The 20,914-nt window shown below is 32.7% G+C and overlaps 2 protein-coding genes across 2 annotated transcripts; one reads left to right on the top strand and one right to left on the bottom strand.

The window, feature by feature from the left end:
- The first annotated feature begins 805 nt into the window (after positions 1-805).
- LOC124919475 (rho GTPase-activating protein 5-like) lies at positions 806-3,148 on the top strand. Its single transcript, XM_047459717.1, has 5 exons — positions 806-1,478; positions 1,556-1,676; positions 1,762-1,881; positions 2,366-2,596; positions 2,673-3,148. The coding sequence occupies exons 1-5, from the start codon at positions 1,021-1,023 to the stop codon at positions 2,979-2,981; spliced, it is 1,239 nt and encodes a 412-aa protein (XP_047315673.1). The 5' UTR covers positions 806-1,020; the 3' UTR covers positions 2,982-3,148.
- Positions 3,149-3,755: 607 nt separating this feature from the next.
- On the bottom strand, positions 3,756-5,253 carry LOC124922696 (GRF1-interacting factor 2-like). Its single transcript, XM_047463412.1, has 5 exons — positions 5,130-5,253; positions 4,937-5,057; positions 4,786-4,862; positions 4,457-4,541; positions 3,756-4,387 (listed from the first exon to the last, which is right to left on the bottom strand). The coding sequence occupies exons 2-5, from the start codon at positions 5,012-5,014 to the stop codon at positions 4,019-4,021; spliced, it is 609 nt and encodes a 202-aa protein (XP_047319368.1). The 5' UTR covers positions 5,015-5,057; positions 5,130-5,253; the 3' UTR covers positions 3,756-4,018.
- Positions 5,254-20,914: the final 15,661 nt, after the last annotated feature.

Below are 20,914 nucleotides of genomic sequence, written 5' to 3' on the forward strand. Positions count from 1 at the left end.
ATAAAATATACACAAAATTATGTCGTTTTGAAGTTATATAAAAAATAAATATCAAATTTATCTATATTTGGATTTTCTTAAATCTCAAATTTTTTTAAACACCCAAATCACTTTTTACAAATTAGAATGCGTAAATCTAAAAAAAAAAATACTTTATCTTAAAATATGAAACCTCTTTAAATATAATTTATTAATTAAAAAAACAAAAATAATACAAGTAGAAGAACGTTTTGTCCAATAAAATTTGTTTGAATCATTAAAAGAGCATAATAGGAGCAACGAAATTTGAAACGAAAACAAGACCACAAATCTAACGTAATCTGCCATTTGTGCAGAAAAGAGAAATAATTTTTTTTTTACCAAACATGGTCATTTTCCCGGATTATTTTTTCTCACTCCTAGACATGAAAATGTTCGAAACAAAACAAAAATCTTCCGAACATGGTCATTTTTCAGAAGAAATAAATAATTAATTGTTTTCTCTCTTAACTAGACAAACATATTTGCCAAACCTGGTCGGATTCATTACTTTGCTTTTATATAATTTCTCCATATCATTGCTCTAATTAAAATTGTAAAATATTTCAAACCAACAAAAACCATTAACGTTAGAAACTGATAGCAACTCAGCCATGACTGTATCTTCTTAAATCTTTATAATAAGAATGAATACAAATGCTGCCTGCGGTCCCATGCACAGAACATAGTCTTTCTTCTCTCTCTCTCTTACACACACATATAATATATAGAGAGAGAGACAGAGTGTATCTATCGTGGTGAGGTAAACTGGAAAGTGGAAAATGAATCGAATTCAAGCATAAACTTCCAATTCATTTTCCTTTTCCTTCGCCTTCACGAGTCCGCCTTCTCTCTCTCTCTCAAAGCTGGCAGCTTTGCACTAAAATATATACACAAAAACAAACAATAAGATAACCCAACTCAGAGCTCTCTTTCTCAATCTCATTCTCTCCCCCCAACTCCCAAGCAATCCCCTTTCTTCAATTTCAATCATTCGTTTCTATGACAATGCTCTTCCGATCCAAGTCATGCGGAGTCAACCGCACACCCAAATCTACGCTGATCTATTCACCTCCTTCTTCATCTCTCTATTTATCCCCGGAAGAAGAAGAAGAAGACGAAGAAGACGAAGAAGACGGAGACAATGATGATGTATGTTTTGCAGCTAATCGAGTTAGGACGCCATTTATGGTTCAAGAAAAAGCTCAAATTGATCCAAATCAGAATAACCCACAACAGAATCAGGGAAATCAGTTTCAGATTTTGGATATTGTTATGGCTGTATTAAGGAAATCTCTGATTACTTGCAGCGTTGTAACAGATGAAGTTTCCTCCACGGATATCGGATGGCCTACTGAAGTCAGGCATGTCTCTCATGTAACTTTCGATCGATTTAATGGCTTTCTTGGTCTTCCTGTTGAACTCCAGCCTGATGTTCCTCGTAAGGTTCCTAGTGCCAGGTTTGTCTTCATTTCCATCTCTTTCAATTTTCAGATTTGACTTCTGTAAAATCATTAATTCTTCTCCTTTTTTCCAGTGCAAGTGTATTTGGAGTCTCTGCAAAATCAATGCAGTGTTCTTACGATGAAAATGGAAACAGTGTGCCAACAATTCTTCTCATGATGCAAAAACGTTTGTACCTTGAAGGAGGCCTTCAGGTATATATATATATTCATGAACAATTCCTAGCTATGAATGTTTCTTCATCATGAATATTCATTCATTCATTTGTCTGGATTGAAGGCTGAAGGCATCTTTAGGATTAATGGTGAAAACAGTAAAGAAGAATATGTTCGGCAACAACTTAACAAAGGCATTATTCCACATGAAGTAGATGTTCATTGTTTGGCTGGTTTAATAAAGGTACAATTAACCTAATTTAACAGACTATTGGTCCCCTGTTTCATCCGATTTATCTTGAATCTGGGTGAGATTCCATTTGAAAACGCAATGTATCTGAACTTAGGCAGTGTCTAGCTGTGAATCCATATGAGATTTCATTTAAAAATCATGGGTTGTGTCTTAATTTAGTCTGCCAAGATCCAAATACACCTAAAACGATGTCTTAGTGATTGAATAGTTTAGAAGTGGTGTGTATAGCTGTGAATCCAGTTGATATTCTGTTTGAAAATATGTTATATATGAACTTAGTTTGACCCATATCTAAATATGCCTAAAAGATGCATTAAAATGTGTTCTATCTACCTAAAATGATAAGCTAGGTTGGGTGAGTTGTATCTAAACTTAGTCCGATCCTTCACTAGTCTTCTTCTTTTCTTCATATTCTCAAATTCTAAGAAACTCTATAAGAAATCAAATGTATTTGGTGTGATGATGTTGTTTCCAGGCATGGTTTAGAGAACTTCCAAGTGGAGTTCTCGATTCTCTAAACCCGGAAAATGTAATGCAATGCAACACAGAAGAAGACTGCACTAAACTCGTGAAGTTACTTCCTCCAACCGAAGCAGCACTTCTAGACTGGGGAATTAACCTAATGACCGACGTAGTAAAACACGAGCATCTCAACAAGATGAATGCTCGCAACATAGCCATGGTTTTCGCTCCCAACATGACACAGGTTTTGTTTTTAACCTTTGTTGTCCTCTTTTTTCTTGTTTTCCCAACCGCTTTCTAAAATTTTATATACAATTCAGATGGCTGATCCTCTAACAGCATTGCTTCATGCTGTTCAAGTAATGAACTTGTTAAAGACATTGATCATCGTAAAACTCAGAGAAAACAGTTTGCCCGAGATGAATAGAGTCTTTTCATGTAGTCATAGGGTTGATCTTGATGGAGTGGATCATGATCATGATCACACTAAAGATGAGTATGAGGAGGATGATGATCAAAGGGAAGGGGAAGGAATAATGGAGAAACTGAAGTTGAAGAAAAGGGTAAGGAGATTGTATAGGCATCCAGTTTTCCAGTTGAGGAAGACAGTGAAAAAAACATTAGGTTAACTTACTTAATTACCCTTTAACTTTTTGGGTTAGTATTAGATGCTTGGTAACTCACCAATTGGGGTTTGGTGAAAAAGCACTAATGATTCTCAAGTTTCTTTGTGGTTTCTTGCTTTCTAAGTGTGAGATTATACCTTTTTCTTATAAAGAAATATGCTTTGTGACAATCATGCTCTTTTTCTTATTTCTTCATAGAAAATGTCAATAATTATCACAAACTACTACAAAGAACTCGGTACTAAGTTAAACTTAACTAGAAGAACATAAATTAGACAAAGATTCATAAATTTATTAATGTTTTCTTGTCTGAATAAAGCTCCATAAAGAGTTTTTAAACAGAGACAATTCTAGACTTATCTGGATCTAAGTTAAGATACATAAAAACAAATTAGAGGGTTATTTAGACTTATCTGGATTTAGGATACATAAAATACATTAGAGGGTTAGCTTAAGTGAACTTATGTCATAAGAGTCGTGTTTGAGGGTTAGCTTAAGTGGACTTATGTCATAAGAGTCATGTTAAGAGACAAATAAGTCCCATGTTTGATTCATTCTTAATAAGAATGCCTGAAGTAGGGCTTCCATGACAGTGAAATTCTACTCATTTGAATTTGGATACGAGGTAAGACAAAAAAATCGTATATAAATTTCCTTAGAATCACTTTTTTATATATTTAATTCAAATGAGATAATATTCTCAAATATAACTTAACTAGATGTTTACTCATTCCAAACATCTAGATACAGGCCCAAAAGGAGAAAACATGCCTTGCTGATTTGTAATTTGAATGACGCAACTATGGAGAATATTGAAAGAATTCCAAACAACCCCAAATAACATAACCAAACGAAACCAATAGTCCCTTTTTCCAGTCTATCATGCTACAACTCAAACAATTCTTTTGAACAATAACATCTACAACATAAAAAGACCCTAGTTTCTATAATTCTACAACATCCAAGACTTGTCTAGAAAATAAAAATAAAAACCTTACTTACTAAAGGGTAATAGGAATCCATCCGAAAACCTATTTTTCTCACTTATCCTCCGAACCCTTTTTGAATGATGAATCACCATCACCACCACCGCCATTACCATCACTTCCATCTTGTTTGCTAGATCCACCACCGGCCTCTGCTGCATGGGAAGAAGAGTGTTGTTGCATCCCATTATTAGCCATTCCTACATTAGGTCGAATACCCAACTGCCCTTGCATCATCATCGCCGCTTGTTGGTGATGCTGGTGAAGATACTGCTGGTGTTGTGGACTATTATTAAACTGTAAAGGCATCTTCTGAGAAAAGATACCCGCTTGTTGAGCCATAGCAGCTGCTGCTGCTGCTGCTTGTGGGTGTTGCATGTAAAACCCTCCTCCCGGTTGTTGCATATCAGGATGTGATGCTATCTGCATCAAACGCAAGTTAGATGATTTTCCAAATGAGGAAGTGACAAAAAAAATTGAAAACAAACAAACCTGGCCAGGCATTGTTGCTGTTGGTGGCTGAGAATCTGCTATTGCAGCTAAATACATCAAATTCTTTTGTAGCTGAGCTTGGTATCTAAATAAGTTTAAATTTCCAGATCATATGTTATCCACCACGCATTTGTACATGATTAGATTGATATTTTTGTATTCAACTGATGAATTTATGCCTCTTCAACAACACAATGAAGCTATAATACCAATTTCAATCTCAATCTACTATGATGGGATGAAGGAATCAAGCTCCAATGATGGAGAGTTTTAGGTTGAAGTTGATCATATAAATGAAAGGGGTAAAAAAAAGAGAGAATGAGACTCACTGTGCACATTCAGCAAGTTTTCCAAGGTTTTGATTATCAAGTATGGCCAAAATCAACTTCTTGTTTTCATCAAGATACTGCAATACAGATAATCCCCAACATAGTTATGAATCTGACAAGGAAGAAAAAAGGCAGAGAGAGAGAAGTGAACCTTTTGAATCTGCTCGGTGGTGATGTTGGTCGGTGGGTAATTAGGAATCATGGGTAACATTTGTGCTGGTTGTTGCATCCTTGAACCTGCTGCTACTTAAACCCTAGCCCTAATCCTGACACTTAATCGGAAAAAGAGAAACAAATTGGATACTTTCAATGGAGAAATGGTAGTGAGGATGTTCCTTCGTTACCTGACGACTGTCGTACGAGATTTATGAAAGAAGAGAAAGAGAGCGCAACTTCGATCTCAAATGATTCTGCCCTTTTTCTAGCTACAACCCACCGCTTATTTGGGGGGAAAACAAAAACAAGACGACAACAAGAATAATAAAGAAAAGGAATTTTCAATATTTCATTTTAACTTGTAGATTAGATTATCTATATTTTTTTATTTTCGTAGAAATCAAAACAAATAATATTTGGTAAAAGAAAAATATAAAAAAGATATTGTAATTTATTTTGTTAAAAATTTATATTTTATCCACTTTCTTTGTCTCACTAAACCGAAATGAAAAACATTCGAATTAACCACACTTAATAACTCAACATGTTTTTTTTTAAAGCCGTGAAAATTAGTTGACAATTTGGATCAGTGTCAGGTTTGCGGGTTTGGGTTGTCAAGTTAACGGGTAGAACGATACTAATCTGAATCTGACATGTTTAGTAATTCGGATCAAAATCTCTAACATGAACCTGACCTGTTTATTTGTGATTGACACAAATCTGACTCGTTTGACCTAATTTACCTAACTAAATTCGAATCAAACCCGATATAATTAAGTTACATATCTATTTCAAATTAATTAAATGACATCAACACAAAACAAAAATAAGATAAATCACAAATTCGTTTATAAAAATTTTTACAAAAGAAAATAATGAGTGAGTAGGAAAGAATAACACAAAACTCAACAAAAAAACTTGTAAACAAATTATCGGGGTCTACTTTTGGTCATTTCAGGTCGACCTACATAAAAAAATACATGACCCTAACCTGGTTTTTTCGTGTTCGGTCCGGGTCGTGTTTTCGTGTTTGGTCTAAAATTACCGGCCCCAACTAAAACAAACCCAACCGTTAGTTAGATTTTGGATTAATATTTTATTAGAGTTTATATATTTGAATGAGTTTTAAGTATTTAAAGAGATTAAGAGTTGTAGTTTAAGTTTTATGACTTTTGATGTATTTCTATAAATAAAGACATTGTAACATAGAATTACTTGTACTATTATTCAATATAAATATATATAATAGATGACTCCTAAGGATGCAGGTCTTTTGTTGGCTGAACCTAATTATATCTTATGTTAATTATTTTTTTCTCTATTTTTTTATCGTGTGTTTAGATTATATATTTTTCTCAACAAGGGGTATAAAAACATATTTTGAGAATATTTAACATAATCTATTTGTGAAGATATGACATAAACTTAAACTGTCATTGAAGAATTTGTATTTTTTGTTGAAGATTATTGACTAATTGAGAAAACTACATTGGTTACAGAAGAATTAGCAATTGTGAAGATTTGAGTTGAAATTTTAAGTTGCTAAGGAGATGTTAGCGGTCGTTAAAATATTTCTTAGTTCTCAGTGACGATGTCGTGAGAAGAAGAGAGAATAATACACATGTCTTTTGTTCTTCTCGAATGCGCTAATGGCCGTAGGTGTCGGGTAAGGCAGCGACACCAGAACGAAGAAAATAAAGTTTATTCTTTTGACTTATTTTAATTTGGGACATACTATCTATTAAAATATAAAAAAGAAAAATAATATATCTCCATATATATATCATATGTAGAATTATCTCTTTATCTTCCTTAGAAGGAAATATGGAAAGTCAAACAATGCCGAGAATAACTGGGAAAGAGAAGATCACTTGTGACAATTCAGAAAGAAGATTGAAGAGTACTGATCCAAGGATGAGCCGAGGACAACCACGACTTAGGTGGGGGAGAATGTTACGGCCCATTAGTGTCATGACTCATTCAAGGGGATGTCGAGGCTCATTAAAGTCTTGACCTCACAGTACACTAATCTTCCTAGCCCAAGTGGAGACCCAATCGTCTAAGTTGGCCCAACTCAAGGAATATTCTAGTTAAGGAAGAGATATTCTAATTTAAGATGAAATATTCTAGTTAAATTAGAATATTCATTCTTAAATTAGAATATTCATTCCTTAACTAGAATTCTCATCTTAAATTAAAATATCTCTTCCTTAACTAGAGTATTCCTTGGGTTGAGCCTACTTAGGCAATCGGGACTCCTCTTGGGCTAGGAAGATTAGCGCACTGTGAGGCCAAGACTTTAATGAGTCTAGACATCCCCTTGAATGGGTCGTGACACTAATGAGCCGTAACATTCTCCTCCACCTAAGTCGTGGCCGTCCTCGGCTCGTCCTTGAACTAGTACTCTTCAATCTTCTACCTAAATTGTCACAAGTAATCCCCTCTTTCCCAGTTATTCTCGTTATTGTTTGACTTTCTATATTTCCTTTCACATAAGATAGAGAGATAATTCTACATGATACCATGTAGAAATTTGAAAGAGAAAATATGTAGAGAATTGTATTACTTGCATACTTGGTGATTACAATATAATACCTTTGAGGTATTTATAAGACTTATGACATACTAATTTAGAAATTGTCTTCCAATTACAAATTAATTACACTAATTTAAGATATCCCTTCTCAACCTTGAATATCTTTTCCTTAACTAGAATATCCCTTCTAAAATTAGAATATCCCTTCTTAAATTAGAATATCTCTCTTTAACTAGAATATCCCATCTTAAATTAGAATATCTCTTCCTTAACTAGAATATTTCTTGGGCTAGGAAGATTAGCGTACTGTGAGGCCAAAACTTTAATGAGCCTCGACATACCTTTGAATGGGTCGTGACACTAATGAGCCATAACATTCACTCCACCTAAGTCGTGGTCGTTCTCGGCTCGTCCTTGGACCGACACTCTTCAATCTTCTACCTGAATTGCCACAGGTGATCATCTCTTTCCCAGCTATTTTCGTCATTGTATGACTTTCCATATTTCCTTCCAAGGAAGATATAAAGATAATTCTACATTATATTATGATATAGAAGTAAATGAGTCAATCAAGAATCTTTGAAACAATCAACAACTAAGACTTTTCCATTAAGTTTCATTTGTTTTCAAAATATGAGTTTAAGGTCTATTTAATTCCAATTTTCACAAGTAAAGTTTTATTTAATTTTAATCAAGTTCTTAAAGCTTTGTTTTTCTATGATCTTGGATTTATTTGATATGTATTATTGAGGCTTGTTTGACTTGAATTTATCAAAGATGGAGATTTGTGATTTATCTCCTAAGAGATTTGATATTCGTCGATATGAAAATTAAAAATTGGAGTTGAAAAAGAAGGTGGAGTGCTTATTCGATGTTGTAGATTGAGGAAGACAGGTGATGACTCTAATGTTTATTTATAAGAGTGTGGTTTTAATATGTGTGTATAAGGGTCACATTTAGATTTGTAACAAACCTTGTGAGTAAGTTTTGTTTGGAAATCTTTGTTAAAGTGTTAGTGAAAAGTTATCAAATGAGTGTTGATGTCTTAAGGGTTCTATCAAGAATGATAATTTCTAAGATATGTGTTGATGGTGCAGTGATCATATATATGACTTGTAAGATTATTTTAGTGTAGAATTTGACTAGAAGAATGTGAAAAAAAATATACATTTTCATTCTTGAAAAAAATTAGTTTGAGCTTTCTTTTTTACAATCAATTGTTGTCTTGGCATACATGAGTGACATTATTTGAAGCTTTTGTTGACATACTCTTGGAGATAATTAAAAAAAAAAGCAAAAAATTTCACTATGTCGAGGGCTATGATTTAAGGAAAGTCTCGCCTAAAATGAGTTTGGAGAGATTTAAAAAAATTGTTATTGAAGAAACATATTAAAAGAACTAATCAAGATGAAGACAGTTGTGAGATTATGTGTTAAATACTTGACAAGGAACATGATCGAGTATGAAAAGTTGTTATAAAAAAGGTGTTTACCGATGAAAATATTGTCGACATGTTGACAAGACAATCATTTGAGCCAAATTATAAGAATGAATTTAGTTGGCGGGTGATTAAGGATTGATGTAATTTTTAGTTAACACACAATATGAATGAAAACCAAGAAGATGAAGATTAGTGAAAGACACTTATAAGCTGAGGTGGAGACATCATGAGAAAAAAAATCTTAAACGAACCAAGAAAAATCATTACATTATCTTCTAGTGTGAGAAGATAAATAAGACATTGAGTGAGATTCCTAGTCATAAAAAAAGACTAGATGGAAGACTCGGTTAAGGTAATTATTTTTTTAGGGTAACTTCGAAGAAAGAAATTCAAAGGTGATGATTTTGTTATTTACTTTGTTCTATCTTAATTGTCTATGCATTTGGATCATAATTTAGACGAATAAGATGATTAATGTGTCATCTTACTAATGAGAGGATTAAGACCTTGAATGAGATTCCTAGTCATAAAAAATGGTTTAGATGAGATGTTCGATTAATTCAAATGGAATGATATTCACAATTTCTTTTAGAAAACTATATTTGATAATTTGAAACATTGGTGAAGACAATTAAAGATAGTTATTGAATCTTGAAAGGATATTTTTGAATTTCTAGTCGTTTTGAATTAAAAAATTAGTAGATTACAGGTTAATTTGTTCAAGGGGAAGTATGAGGTTCAAGTTGGTTAAGTGTGCAACGTTCAATGTAAGACGTGTGACAAATGTTTTGTCATATCTTGAGAAAAAAGATATGTCGAGATATACATAATTATTTGGTATGAAGTATGCGATAAAAGTTCGTCTTGAATCTTCTCGTTTTCGATCGATATCTTATTTTGAGGAAATAGATGATGAAAGTTTGTCTTGGGTGTTCTCGATTTTCGATAGATATATAAATTTAAAAAAGTAGACGATAAAAGTTCGTCTTAGGTTTCATCAATTTTTTGGTTACAGTTAATTCTTAGACTTGATGAATAAGACACTTAGTTTGGGCAAACAAAGGTAAATATTATCTTATTATAATAAATAATTATTAATTCTAGTTTCCACATATGTCAACGAGTATGAACAAATATTGAGAAGATTTATTGAATGTCTCTAGTCGTTGAAGTAGCGTGGTTTCCCAAATTCATTTGGTGTTATAAATTTTATGATTTTATATTCTAAAGGTTTTTTTAACAGAAGTCGAGATAAAGTGATTTATCTCGTGAATGGATCTAGAAAATTTGAAGATAGATGTATGACTCATAACCTTTTGATGGCGCAATATACGCGATGATGGAGATTGTTATTCTTCTAAGAGATTTTGGGTGAAAGTGGAGATATGAAAAGTTATCTCATGAATGACTCGAGCAAAAGTGAAGACTAAAGTGTTGAACCCACTTATTTCTTTTGATGCCTTGATTTTTGTCAAGGTGGAGATTGATGGGTACAACTCATGTATTTCCTATGGGACGTGAAATTTGTCAAGATGAAGATTGTTGAATTTGTAACTTATTTATCAAATTTTAATAAGCGCGATATTCACCAAATGTGGAGTTTGTTGGATTTTGGGCTCATACTTTATTAGAGTTTATATATTGTAATGAGATTTAAGTTTTTAATGGACTTATGAGTAGTAATTTAGTCTGTATGACTTTTGATGTACTCCTATAATTAGAGACATTGTAACATAGAGTTATTTGAACAATTATTCTATATAAATCTATAAAATGGATGCTTCTCGAGAACGTAAGAATTTGTTGGCCGAATCTCTTTATATCATGTGTTCATTATTTTTTACTCCTTTATTTCTATATTTTTTTATCGTGCTTTAGATTAAATATTTTTCTCAACCGTTCAGTTTATCGGATCACCTAATCGGGTGTTCGATAATCGAATCGTCAAACCGGTCGTCCGATGATCGAATGTTCAAACCGGTCGCGTGATGGATCATAATTAAAGTTGTAAATATATATATAATTCAGTTTCAACTCAGAATTATACATAAACTTTTTTAAGTACAAAGTATGAAGTGATGCTAATTAACTTTTTAAAATTGAAAACAAATACCTACACCTTTTTCTTATTAATTAAGTTTTTCAAATATTTAAAAACTAAAGATAATAATCTTATAAAAAAAATTATTTTGCATAAAATAAAATGTTTACGTTAAACTAATTTATATCCAATATTTTTATTATTACTGATGTTGTTATTTATATTTTAAAACTTTTTGATAAATCAATAAAATTGATTGAACCGATAAATAAATTCAATTGGATTTTTATTTTATTATGCATTTTAATTTATAAATCGACCACTACCGTTTTCCTATTTTTATTTTTATTTTCATTTTGTTAACAAATTGTTTGATTGGGATGGAGTGCTTGTTTTGTGTCTTTGCCCTATTTTGTGAATAAATAATTAACATTTCTTAGCAGAAGAAGTTGATGTCTATTGCTATAGAATCAAATCATTTTGTACAACTTTTTACTTTTTTCTATTAATATAAAATTATTTTGTATAAGAAGTTAATGCAATATATCAATTTTATTGCATTCCTTTATTTTCGGCATTTATATTGAATCAATTAATTTTGTAAAGAAAATTTATTTCATTTAAACCTTTTTTAAAATAAACTAGGTGTGAAATTCAAACCCATAATTTTGAGGACATCAATTTTTGCCTTTTTTTTTTTTATCAGTGAGGTATGGATCTTCATTTAAATTGTGAATTGCAACAACACCACTATCAATCCATTAGGTACTGTCTATACATTCCTAGGGATCAATCTATATAGGGGCTCAGCCAAAGTCCACTCTGTAATAATTTTTTTTTACAGTTAAAATGTGAAATTACCTCTTAATTATTACAAAAATTTCAATAGAATTCACTATTTTATTTATTTAATTATTAAAAAAATGGTAAAACTTACTTTTATTTACACGTTTTATCCAAAAAAAATCGTTTTTTACTTTAGCTTACTCTAAAAAAAATTTAATCCCACCCCACCACCCATCACCGAATCCTGGATCCGTCCCTGGACATTCCTAAGAAAGAAAAGGAAAAACCAAAATTATTATAATGGAATGAAAGGAAAAAAATAAGGGATACTAGCTAGTTATGACAGATTCAAGAATCCGAGTTGGGGTGAGTTTGAAAAAAAATTGAGGTGGTCTTAAAAAAGTAAGGAGAAAATTATAATAAAAAGATAATGAATAAAAGTAAATTTTGTCTTTTAAAAAATATATATATAAAACCAAATAGTGTATTAAGTTAATTTTTTTATAAACTATGGGATAATGTCACATTTTGTGCTGTAAAAAAAAGTAATTCGAATGGGCAATAGATCTGCCCCTGCTTACTAGTGAATTTTATGGACCTCCAACAAATTCAATACGTTTCATTGCAGAAGTGACTAAAGAATCCTTGTTTATAGATACAAAGTGCTAACAATCAATTGAACTCTTCAAAATTATGATGGGTCTTTCTTTATTATCATTTATCAATCGATTAATTTGCAATTTATTTTATTTAAAATGATTCACTAAGATGTGATATCAGGTTATACCAATGACATAACATTTTCTCGTTAGATTCATTATTATTATTATTATTATTATTATTATTATTATTATTATTATTATTATTATTATTAGAAGTTATGAATAAATAAAATCATGAACACAAGCAGACAAATGTAACAAGATTAGTCATTATATATATATATATATATATATTTGAAAAATTGTTAATACCATTTCATTAAAAATCTCAAAAGTGGGAGGGTCATTAATCAAAAACTAGGCAAACTCTGACTATAATTAAAGAATGACAATCAAAATAACCTAAAAAACTGATTACTAACATTCGCAAAATCAAACAACATAAATTATAAATGAAAAGAATACAATAAAAAACAGATCATAACTACCCATTTATGGTGTTTATTTCCATATAAACATGTTGCGTCATAAGTCATTCTTCCCCTTCCCCTTCCTTTGTAAGGAGATTGAATTGAAGAAGATGATGAAGCTTGCTTATTTCTATTGTGTAATCTTTCTTTATATGAACACGTGCTAATCTGATAGAAATAGTTCTTTTTCAAGACTTCAAGGTTTTATCTGTGTTGTCCTCTACTTGAATTTCAGGATTCCTGCCTTTGCTTCCCTCAACATTAACTTTGGTATCCTCTACATCATCCTTGATATCATTTGCATCAGCCTTGGTATCTTCTGCTTTAGCTTGATTAATCTGAGTATCTTCCTCTCTAGTTTCCTCTACTATAGCCTGACTTGTTTGAGAATCAATTTTATTCTTTTCCCCAACCTCTGTTTCATTACAACATTTATCACATTCTTAATTAGAATCTCATTTACCCTCTTTTCTTCAATCACATTGTTTTCTTCCTTTTCATAGTCCTCATTGAATTCAACTTCTTATTATTCATCCACATTTTTCTCTTTGATATTAGACTCCTCTGTTTTATTTTTCTGTTTTTTTTTCTTTCTGGTCTTTCAGTATTCTCTGCTCTTCTTCCTTAGATTGAGTACATTTTGTGCTGCATTATTTTCATTTTTTGGAAAAATGGTTAAACCATTTCATTAAAATCTTAAAAGTGGGAAGATCAAGAATCAAAACTAGACAAACCCTAGCTATGATTAAAAGATGACAATTAAACGACCTTAAAGAACCTGATAAGTAACAATCAAACATACAAACATAGATTACAAACAAAGATTATAAACTATATCAAATCCTAATTATCATAATCAAGATTTTATTTTCATACCAACCTGTTGTATCAACAAGTTGTCTTCCTCTTCCCATTGTCCATCTCATTCCTCTTGTAATGAAAAGAGGGATTAACTGAAAATGTTGATGAATACTTCATATTCTCATTTTGATTTATTTCTTTATATGAACTCGTTTTGATTTGATAGAAATAATTATTCTTCAGGATTTTTAGGTTTTTTAACTTGTTGTTTTCAACTAGAATTTCTAGATCATTGTCTTCATTTTCTTCAGCTTCAGCTTTGAAATCCTCAACAATTTTGGATTCCTCTATATCAACCTTAGAATTATCTTATTCCTCTTGATTAACATGAGTATATCTCTCTCTCTGTTTTCATCAACAACCACTTAAACTTTATTAGATTGTGATTCCTCAACTATCTTTTTAACATGATTAGGTTGAGGTTCCACCCCCTTCTTTGTACTATTTTTTTCTTGTACATAATTTTCTTTATCTTTTATTTCATGTTCTTTAGCCACATTTTCCTCTTTGATTATAGGCATCTCTATTTCATTTTCTTACATTTTTATTTTCTGGTCTTTATGATTTTTTTGATTTTTTTCCGTAGTCAAATCACATTTTGGGCTTGCATGTTAGAAAATATTGCAGAAAGAGCATTTGTATGGCCTCCACTCATAAGTGATTTCCATGACAATAGGTTTTTCTTTTTTGTTTACTACTATAATACTTTTCGACAATATGCTTCTAGGATGCACATCAATGCTAATTCTAGCAAATGATATGTGCTCTCCTCCTTCAGTAATTGAGTTCACTACCCAATAAATTTACAAAATGACTAAATATTTCAGAATTGGACATATGTGCATGTATATTCCAGAGCTTGAACCATATTCGTGCAGTTTCTTTTGACTTACTCAATAGGTTCATGTATTCAAACCATTTTTCCAACTTCATATAGTTGGATCTTATATATGTTTGCACATTTCCTAGAATTATTTCAGATTAGATCCCTTCTTGAATTTAAGGAAATATAGATCATTGACATTTGTTGAAATATTCTCCAACCATTTTCATTCCTATTGCTTTAATAGTGACTCTTTAGTAATTGAGAATGATACTCTATTTTTTCTTATATAGTTTTTCACAACTACATTTTTCCATACCTTTATACAGTTTTCCTCTACTTCAGTAGGTAATTTAAATTCAAATGGAGAATCCACTACATCCACTTTTATTTGTGTATTGCCCAAGTATATTTTCCCTTTATAAGCATGATTTTCTTTCTTTTTTTGCATTGTTGTTCTTCCAGACTTCATTAGTTTTCCATGTCGAGTTGTTCCTGATAGTATATGACTTAGATTTGAGAGTCTTCATTATCTTCTTCATTTTAGTAACTGACCATTGAACAATTTCTTCATATTATTCTTTTTTCAGCAGATTCCAGTCTTGAAGATAGTAAATATTGAGTTGAATTGAATTGTAATTTGTTGTGTGTTTTCTCCTTAATAATGATAATTTCTCCTCTTTTGGCATGCATAAGGAGTTTTATAATCTGATTCTTGAGCCTAAAAAATTATTTTTTTTTCATTATAGCGTACCTTCCAAGCTCCTTCATTATTCCCCTATTTTCCTGTATTATTTTTTACATGAATTTTCTTAGCAACAGTTAGAACAGATTGCTTACTTGTGTTGTTATCTATTAGGATTTGTATCTCCCAAATCCGACCTGCTTGAAACAATTTGTAAAAAACGCAAGAAAGAAGACCACAAGAAGACACAGATTTATAGTGGTTCACTCAAATTGAGCTACGTCTACTTGAGCCGCCACCAGATTTCACTATGAAGAAGAATAAGAAGGAATACATAGAATTATGTTTCATATTATAAACTTTTAATAATCACATATTTATAGGATAAACATTCAGATAATAAACTTAAATAACTTTTGGTCAGGCCCAAACCCAAAACCAAATACAAATCCAATAAATTCTAATTGAAAATTATAGAGTTTAGTATAAGTGTAGGCTCCATAACTCAACAATCTCCCACTTGGAGACTAACTTCATCATTTATAGATCGGTAGCGACTTTCCATCTGGTGTCTTAACGAAGAAGACCGACTGAAGTTGCACACAACTTCAATTTCTCATTTGTCACAACTTTCGTCAGCATATCAGCTGGATTCTCACTCCCGAGAATCTTCTCAAGAGCTAATACTCCATCTTCTAAAGATGACCGAATAAAATGATAACGAACATGTATATGATTCGTTCTGCCATGATAAACAGGATTCTTGACAAATGAATGAAACTCTGACTGTCGCATCGTAACACACTTCCCTCGTAGTCTTGACCCAATTCTCGCAAAAAGGGTTGTAACCACATCATCTCCTTAGCATCCTTTGTCACAACAATATACTATGCCTCACAACTAGCAAGAGCAATAATCTTCTGTAATTTTGAAACTCAACTGATTGTAGTACCTCCCAGAGTATAAATGTACCATATTGTGTTCTTCCTACTATCAATATCACCACCATTGTCAGCATCAACATATCCTTCCAAACCCATATTAGACTTTCGAAAACACAAAGAGAGACTCGTACTTCCTCTTAAGTATCGTAGTATCTACTTTACTGCTTCCTAATGTTGTCTACCCGGGTTGCTCATGAACCTGCTAATAACTCTCACTGCATGTGCTATGTCTGGTATTGTGCAAACCATCGCATATATTATACAACCAATGGTATAGAGGCATACGGAACAATGACCATGTAATTTTTTTCATCCTCTGTTGAAGGTGACTGATCTTTAAATAGTCTGAAGTGACTAGATAAGGGGGTAATAACTGGTTTTGCATCATACAAGTTGAACCTGCTAAGAACTTTCTTCATATATTCTTCTTGTAAAAGCTTGAGATATCCTTCATCCCTAAAAATTCTCATCCCAATGATTTGTTTTGCAGCACCCAAATCCTTCATTGCAAACTTTTCAAACAACTCTTTCTTGAGCTTGTTAATCTCATACAAGCTTGCCAGCAATCAACATGTCATCAATGTAGAGGAGCAGAATAATGTACGATTTATACAACCTCTTGATATAGAAGCAATGATCATCTTCACACCTTAGAAAATTGTTACTTTTCATGAAGCTATCGAACTTATTGTACCATTGTCTTGGAGCCTGTTTCAAACCATATAGACTCTTTTGAAGCTTACACACAAGCTCATCTTTTCCTTTGATTTCAAATCCTTCTGTTTGTCGCATATAAATCTCTTCATCTAAATCACCATGAAGAAAAATAGTTTTGACATCCATTTGTTGAAAATGAAGGTCTTCTTTCACAACTAAATTGAAAATAGTTCTGATTGTCATCAATTTAACTACTAGAGAGAAGATCTCATTATAGTCAATACCTTATTTCTGTTGAAATCCTTTCACAATCAACCTTGCCTTGTACCTCATGGTTTTATCATGTTCTTCTTTAATCCTGAAGATCCATTTGTTGTGAAGTGCTTTCTTTCCCTTTGGTATCTCAGTGAGCTCCCAAGTATGATTCAACGTCAAAGAGTCCATCTCATATTTCATCGCAGACTCCCACTTAACCGATTCATCAGATTGTATTGTTACCTCATAGCATTCAGGTTCACCTCTATCTGTCAACAAGATATAGTTCAGAGATGGAGACCACCTCTCAACTGGTTTTCGATTCCTTGACGATCTTCTTAGCTGTGTAACCGGTGTTTGTTGATTTACCTCTAGGGCCACGTTCTCAACGATTTCATCTTTATCAACACATTGTTCTTCTTCGACAGTTGATATATATTCAGCTGAAAATTCTCTCAAATCGACTGTACCAATCTCTTCCAACTTGGAATCACCATTTGATGTCTTCCCAACACAATCTTTGTAGAGAACATGTTCATTGAAGATGATATTTCGGCTACGAATGATCTTTCGATTTTAATTATCCCAGAAATGATAATCAAACTCGATATCACCATAACCAATGAAAAAACATTTATTAGACATTGGATCAAGCTTGCTCCTATCACATTCATTAATATGAACATATGATAAACAACCAAACACTTTCAAATAAGAAATGTTTACATTTTTATTGCTCCAGGCTTCTTCAGAAATTCTAAATTCAAGAGGAACAGAGGGTCCCCTATTTATCAAATAGGCAGCAGTATTGATAGCTTCTGTCCAAAAGGTTTTAGGCAGCCCTACATGCAATCTCATGCTTCTAGCACGCTCGTTCAATGTTCGATTCATTCGTTTAGCTACTCCATTCTCTTGAGGCGTTCGGGGAACAATCTTCACCATACTAATCCCATTCACAACACAATACTCTTTAAAATCTGAATTGATATATTCACCTCCGTTGTCGGATCTCAAACACTTAACTTTCTGATTTGTTTCATTTTCAACCAAAGACTTCCATTTTTGAAAATAGCAAATACTTCAGACTTGTTCTTCATAAAATATACCCATACATTTCTTGTCGAATCATCTATAAACGTCATGTAGTATTGTGATCCGCCAGTAGAAGAAACAGGTGCAGGTCCCCACACATCAGTGTGTACCAACTCTAGCTTTTTTTCTTGAGCTACTTCCCAATCTTTAAGAAACTCACCCGTTTCTGTTTTCCAAGAATGCAGTTTTCACATAACTGATGTTTAATAGACTTCAGTTATGAAATTTGTCCATTCTTCAAAAGACTTTTCATCCATTTTTTGCTCATCTGGCCCAACCTGCAATGCCACATCTCACTGTTCTTTGAGTCATCAACTATAGTATCAACTGTTTCTCTATAAGTTGAAGTCGTGTATAACGTTCCAGTTTTGTGACCTCGAGCAACAACTATTTCTCCTTTAGTCACCTTCCAAGCACCATTTCCACAACTAAAATTGTGACCTTCTTCATCAAGTTGTGTAACAGAAATCAGATTGCGCATTAAACCTGGAATGTGTCTCACCTTATTAATCTTCCAAACAGAACCATTTGATATCTTCAATTTGATGTCCCCATGTCAACAATATCCAGTGGCTCACCATCTGCGAGATAAACTTTCTCACAATTTCCAGCCACATAATTCTCCATTAATTCTTTGTGGGTAGTGGTGTGGAAAGACGCTCCCGAGTCCAAAACCCTTGAATCTATCAGGCTATAAACAGACATAAGTAACGTATCAGTGACAAATTCTGTAACAACGTTGGCTGCATCATTTTTATCATCATTGTTTCTCTTCGATGCTTTGCAGTTCCTCTTTAAATGACCATGTTTACTCCAATTCTAGCACTCAAATGTCTGCCCAGACTTGGACTAACTCCTCCTGCTTCTCGACATAGATCTGCTCTTACCTCGGTTGAAATTTCTATCATTACCTCTACCCCTGTTTTCCACATTCAGAGCAGAACCTTTGAATGTTTCACCAGAATCAATTTTATGACCTCTTCAGCAAGAATACGATCTCTAACTTCAACAAATTACAGTTTAGCATTTCTAAGTGAATTACTAATTGCTGCCCTCATAGGTTCCCAAATATTTGGTAGAGATGCTAACAAAATCAGAGCACTAATTTCATCCCCAAAATCAATCTCAACAGATAACAATTGATTCACAATTGTATTGAATTGATTTAAATGAGTAGTGACAAAAGTACCATCAACCATTTTTAAGTAAAAGAGTTTTTTCATTAAGTGTACATTGTTGTTAGTATATGGTTTCTCATACATATCAGAAAGAGCATTCATCCGACCCATGGTAGTCTTCTCCTTTGCTACATTGTGAACAACCGTTTTGGCTAGCGTCAATCGGACAACTCCCAAAACTTGTCTATCAAGGAGTTTTCATTCAGCTTCATCCATCTTCTCTATATTCTCACTCAAAAGAACATGAAACTTCTTTCCATAGAGATAATCTTCAATCTGCATTCTCCAGAAGGCATAATCTGTCACATCGAATCTTCCAATGTCGTGTTCTAAATTATTTTCGCTTGCCATCGTTTTCAATGCTCTGATACCAGTTGTTAGGATTTGTATCTCCCAAATCCGACCTGCTTGAAACAATCTGTAAAAAAACGCAAAAAGAAGAACATAAGAGGACACACATTTATAGTGATTCACTCAAATTGAACTACGTCCACTTCAGATGCCACCAAATTTCACTATGAAGAAGAAGAAGAAGGAATACAGATTTGCTTCACATTTTATCTCTCTAGAATTATGTCTCTTATTTATTAACCCTTAATAATCACATATTTATAGGTTAACATTTAGGTAATAAACCTAAATAATAACTCTTGGTTAGGCCCAAGTCCAAAACCAAATACAAACTCAATAAACTATAATTGACAATTATAGAGTTTATTATAATTGTAGGCTCCATAACTCAACATTATCCTACTGTTCTTTGCTGATTTTTCAACAAATCATTTAATTTCTTTAACTGCTGATTCCTTAATTTTTTTCAGCACAAACTCCCTGACTTCTTTAAATTTATTACTTTTGTTCTTCTTCTTTCCCATGATGACAAAAACAAAGTAAAAAATTGAGTAATTGCAGAAACCTTAAGAGATGATCATAGATAAACCGCAATCGAGGGAAATTCCAGTGACACTTACAAATGCACAAGAAATACTAGACTAGCGACACTTAATGTCTGACTTACGACACAAGATAATATCGTCCCGCCCGTGTCGATCGTGTCGACCGTACCGATCATGCCGTGTAGCCTGTGTGCCGATCGCGCTTCCTTTGATCAATGGTGATTCCGGTGCCGATTTGATGATTTACGGTACAAGACAATATCGTGCCGCTTGTTCCTGTCGTGACACTGTGCCGATCGTGATTCCTTTGATCTATGGTGATTCCGGCGTTTGATCTCCAAATTTTCTCTCTCCCTTCTATGTGAATCTTCTTAAGAATATATTATATAAGACCATCATTACAATTATTTTGTTTGCTTGCGTCTATCTTGATTAAAATATTCCGAAACATTTATTTATAATAGAGTATCGAAGAAAACAATAGTGAAAAACTCAATGGAAAGTCTATCTTCTAATACAAAAGGGGACCCCTAATACGTGTAATCCATTTGTATCCGCCCAACTTCTATTTTTTCAAGTGCGCCGAAAAGTGGAAAAGAGGGAACAAGCTGGTAGAAGCAGAGGAATTGAATGGAAAAATGTCAA

This window comes from Impatiens glandulifera, chromosome 1, assembly GCF_907164915.1.
Source record: "Impatiens glandulifera chromosome 1, dImpGla2.1, whole genome shotgun sequence".
NCBI classification, from domain to species: domain Eukaryota; kingdom Viridiplantae; phylum Streptophyta; class Magnoliopsida; order Ericales; family Balsaminaceae; genus Impatiens; species Impatiens glandulifera.

What these genes read in the sequence shown, in the direction of transcription:
- LOC124922696 (XM_047463412.1), bottom strand. Translation starts at nt 5,014, where the DNA reads ATGCAACAACCAGCACAAATGTTACCCATGATTCCTAATTACCCACCG. An exon ending in AAACTTGCTGAATGTGCACA is followed by an intron (nt 4,542 to 4,785) that starts GTGAGTCTCATT and finishes AAACTTATTTAG; the next exon opens with ATACCAAGCTCAGCTACAAA. An exon ending in CAGCAACAATGCCTGGCCAG is followed by an intron (nt 4,388 to 4,456) that starts GTTTGTTTGTTT and finishes CGTTTGATGCAG; the next exon opens with ATAGCATCACATCCTGATAT.
- LOC124919475 (XM_047459717.1), top strand. Translation starts at nt 1,021, where the DNA reads ATGACAATGCTCTTCCGATCCAAGTCATGCGGAGTCAACCGCACACCC. An exon ending in GTTTGGCTGGTTTAATAAAG is followed by an intron (nt 1,882 to 2,365) that starts GTACAATTAACC and finishes TGTTGTTTCCAG; the next exon opens with GCATGGTTTAGAGAACTTCC. An exon ending in TCGCTCCCAACATGACACAG is followed by an intron (nt 2,597 to 2,672) that starts GTTTTGTTTTTA and finishes TATACAATTCAG; the next exon opens with ATGGCTGATCCTCTAACAGC.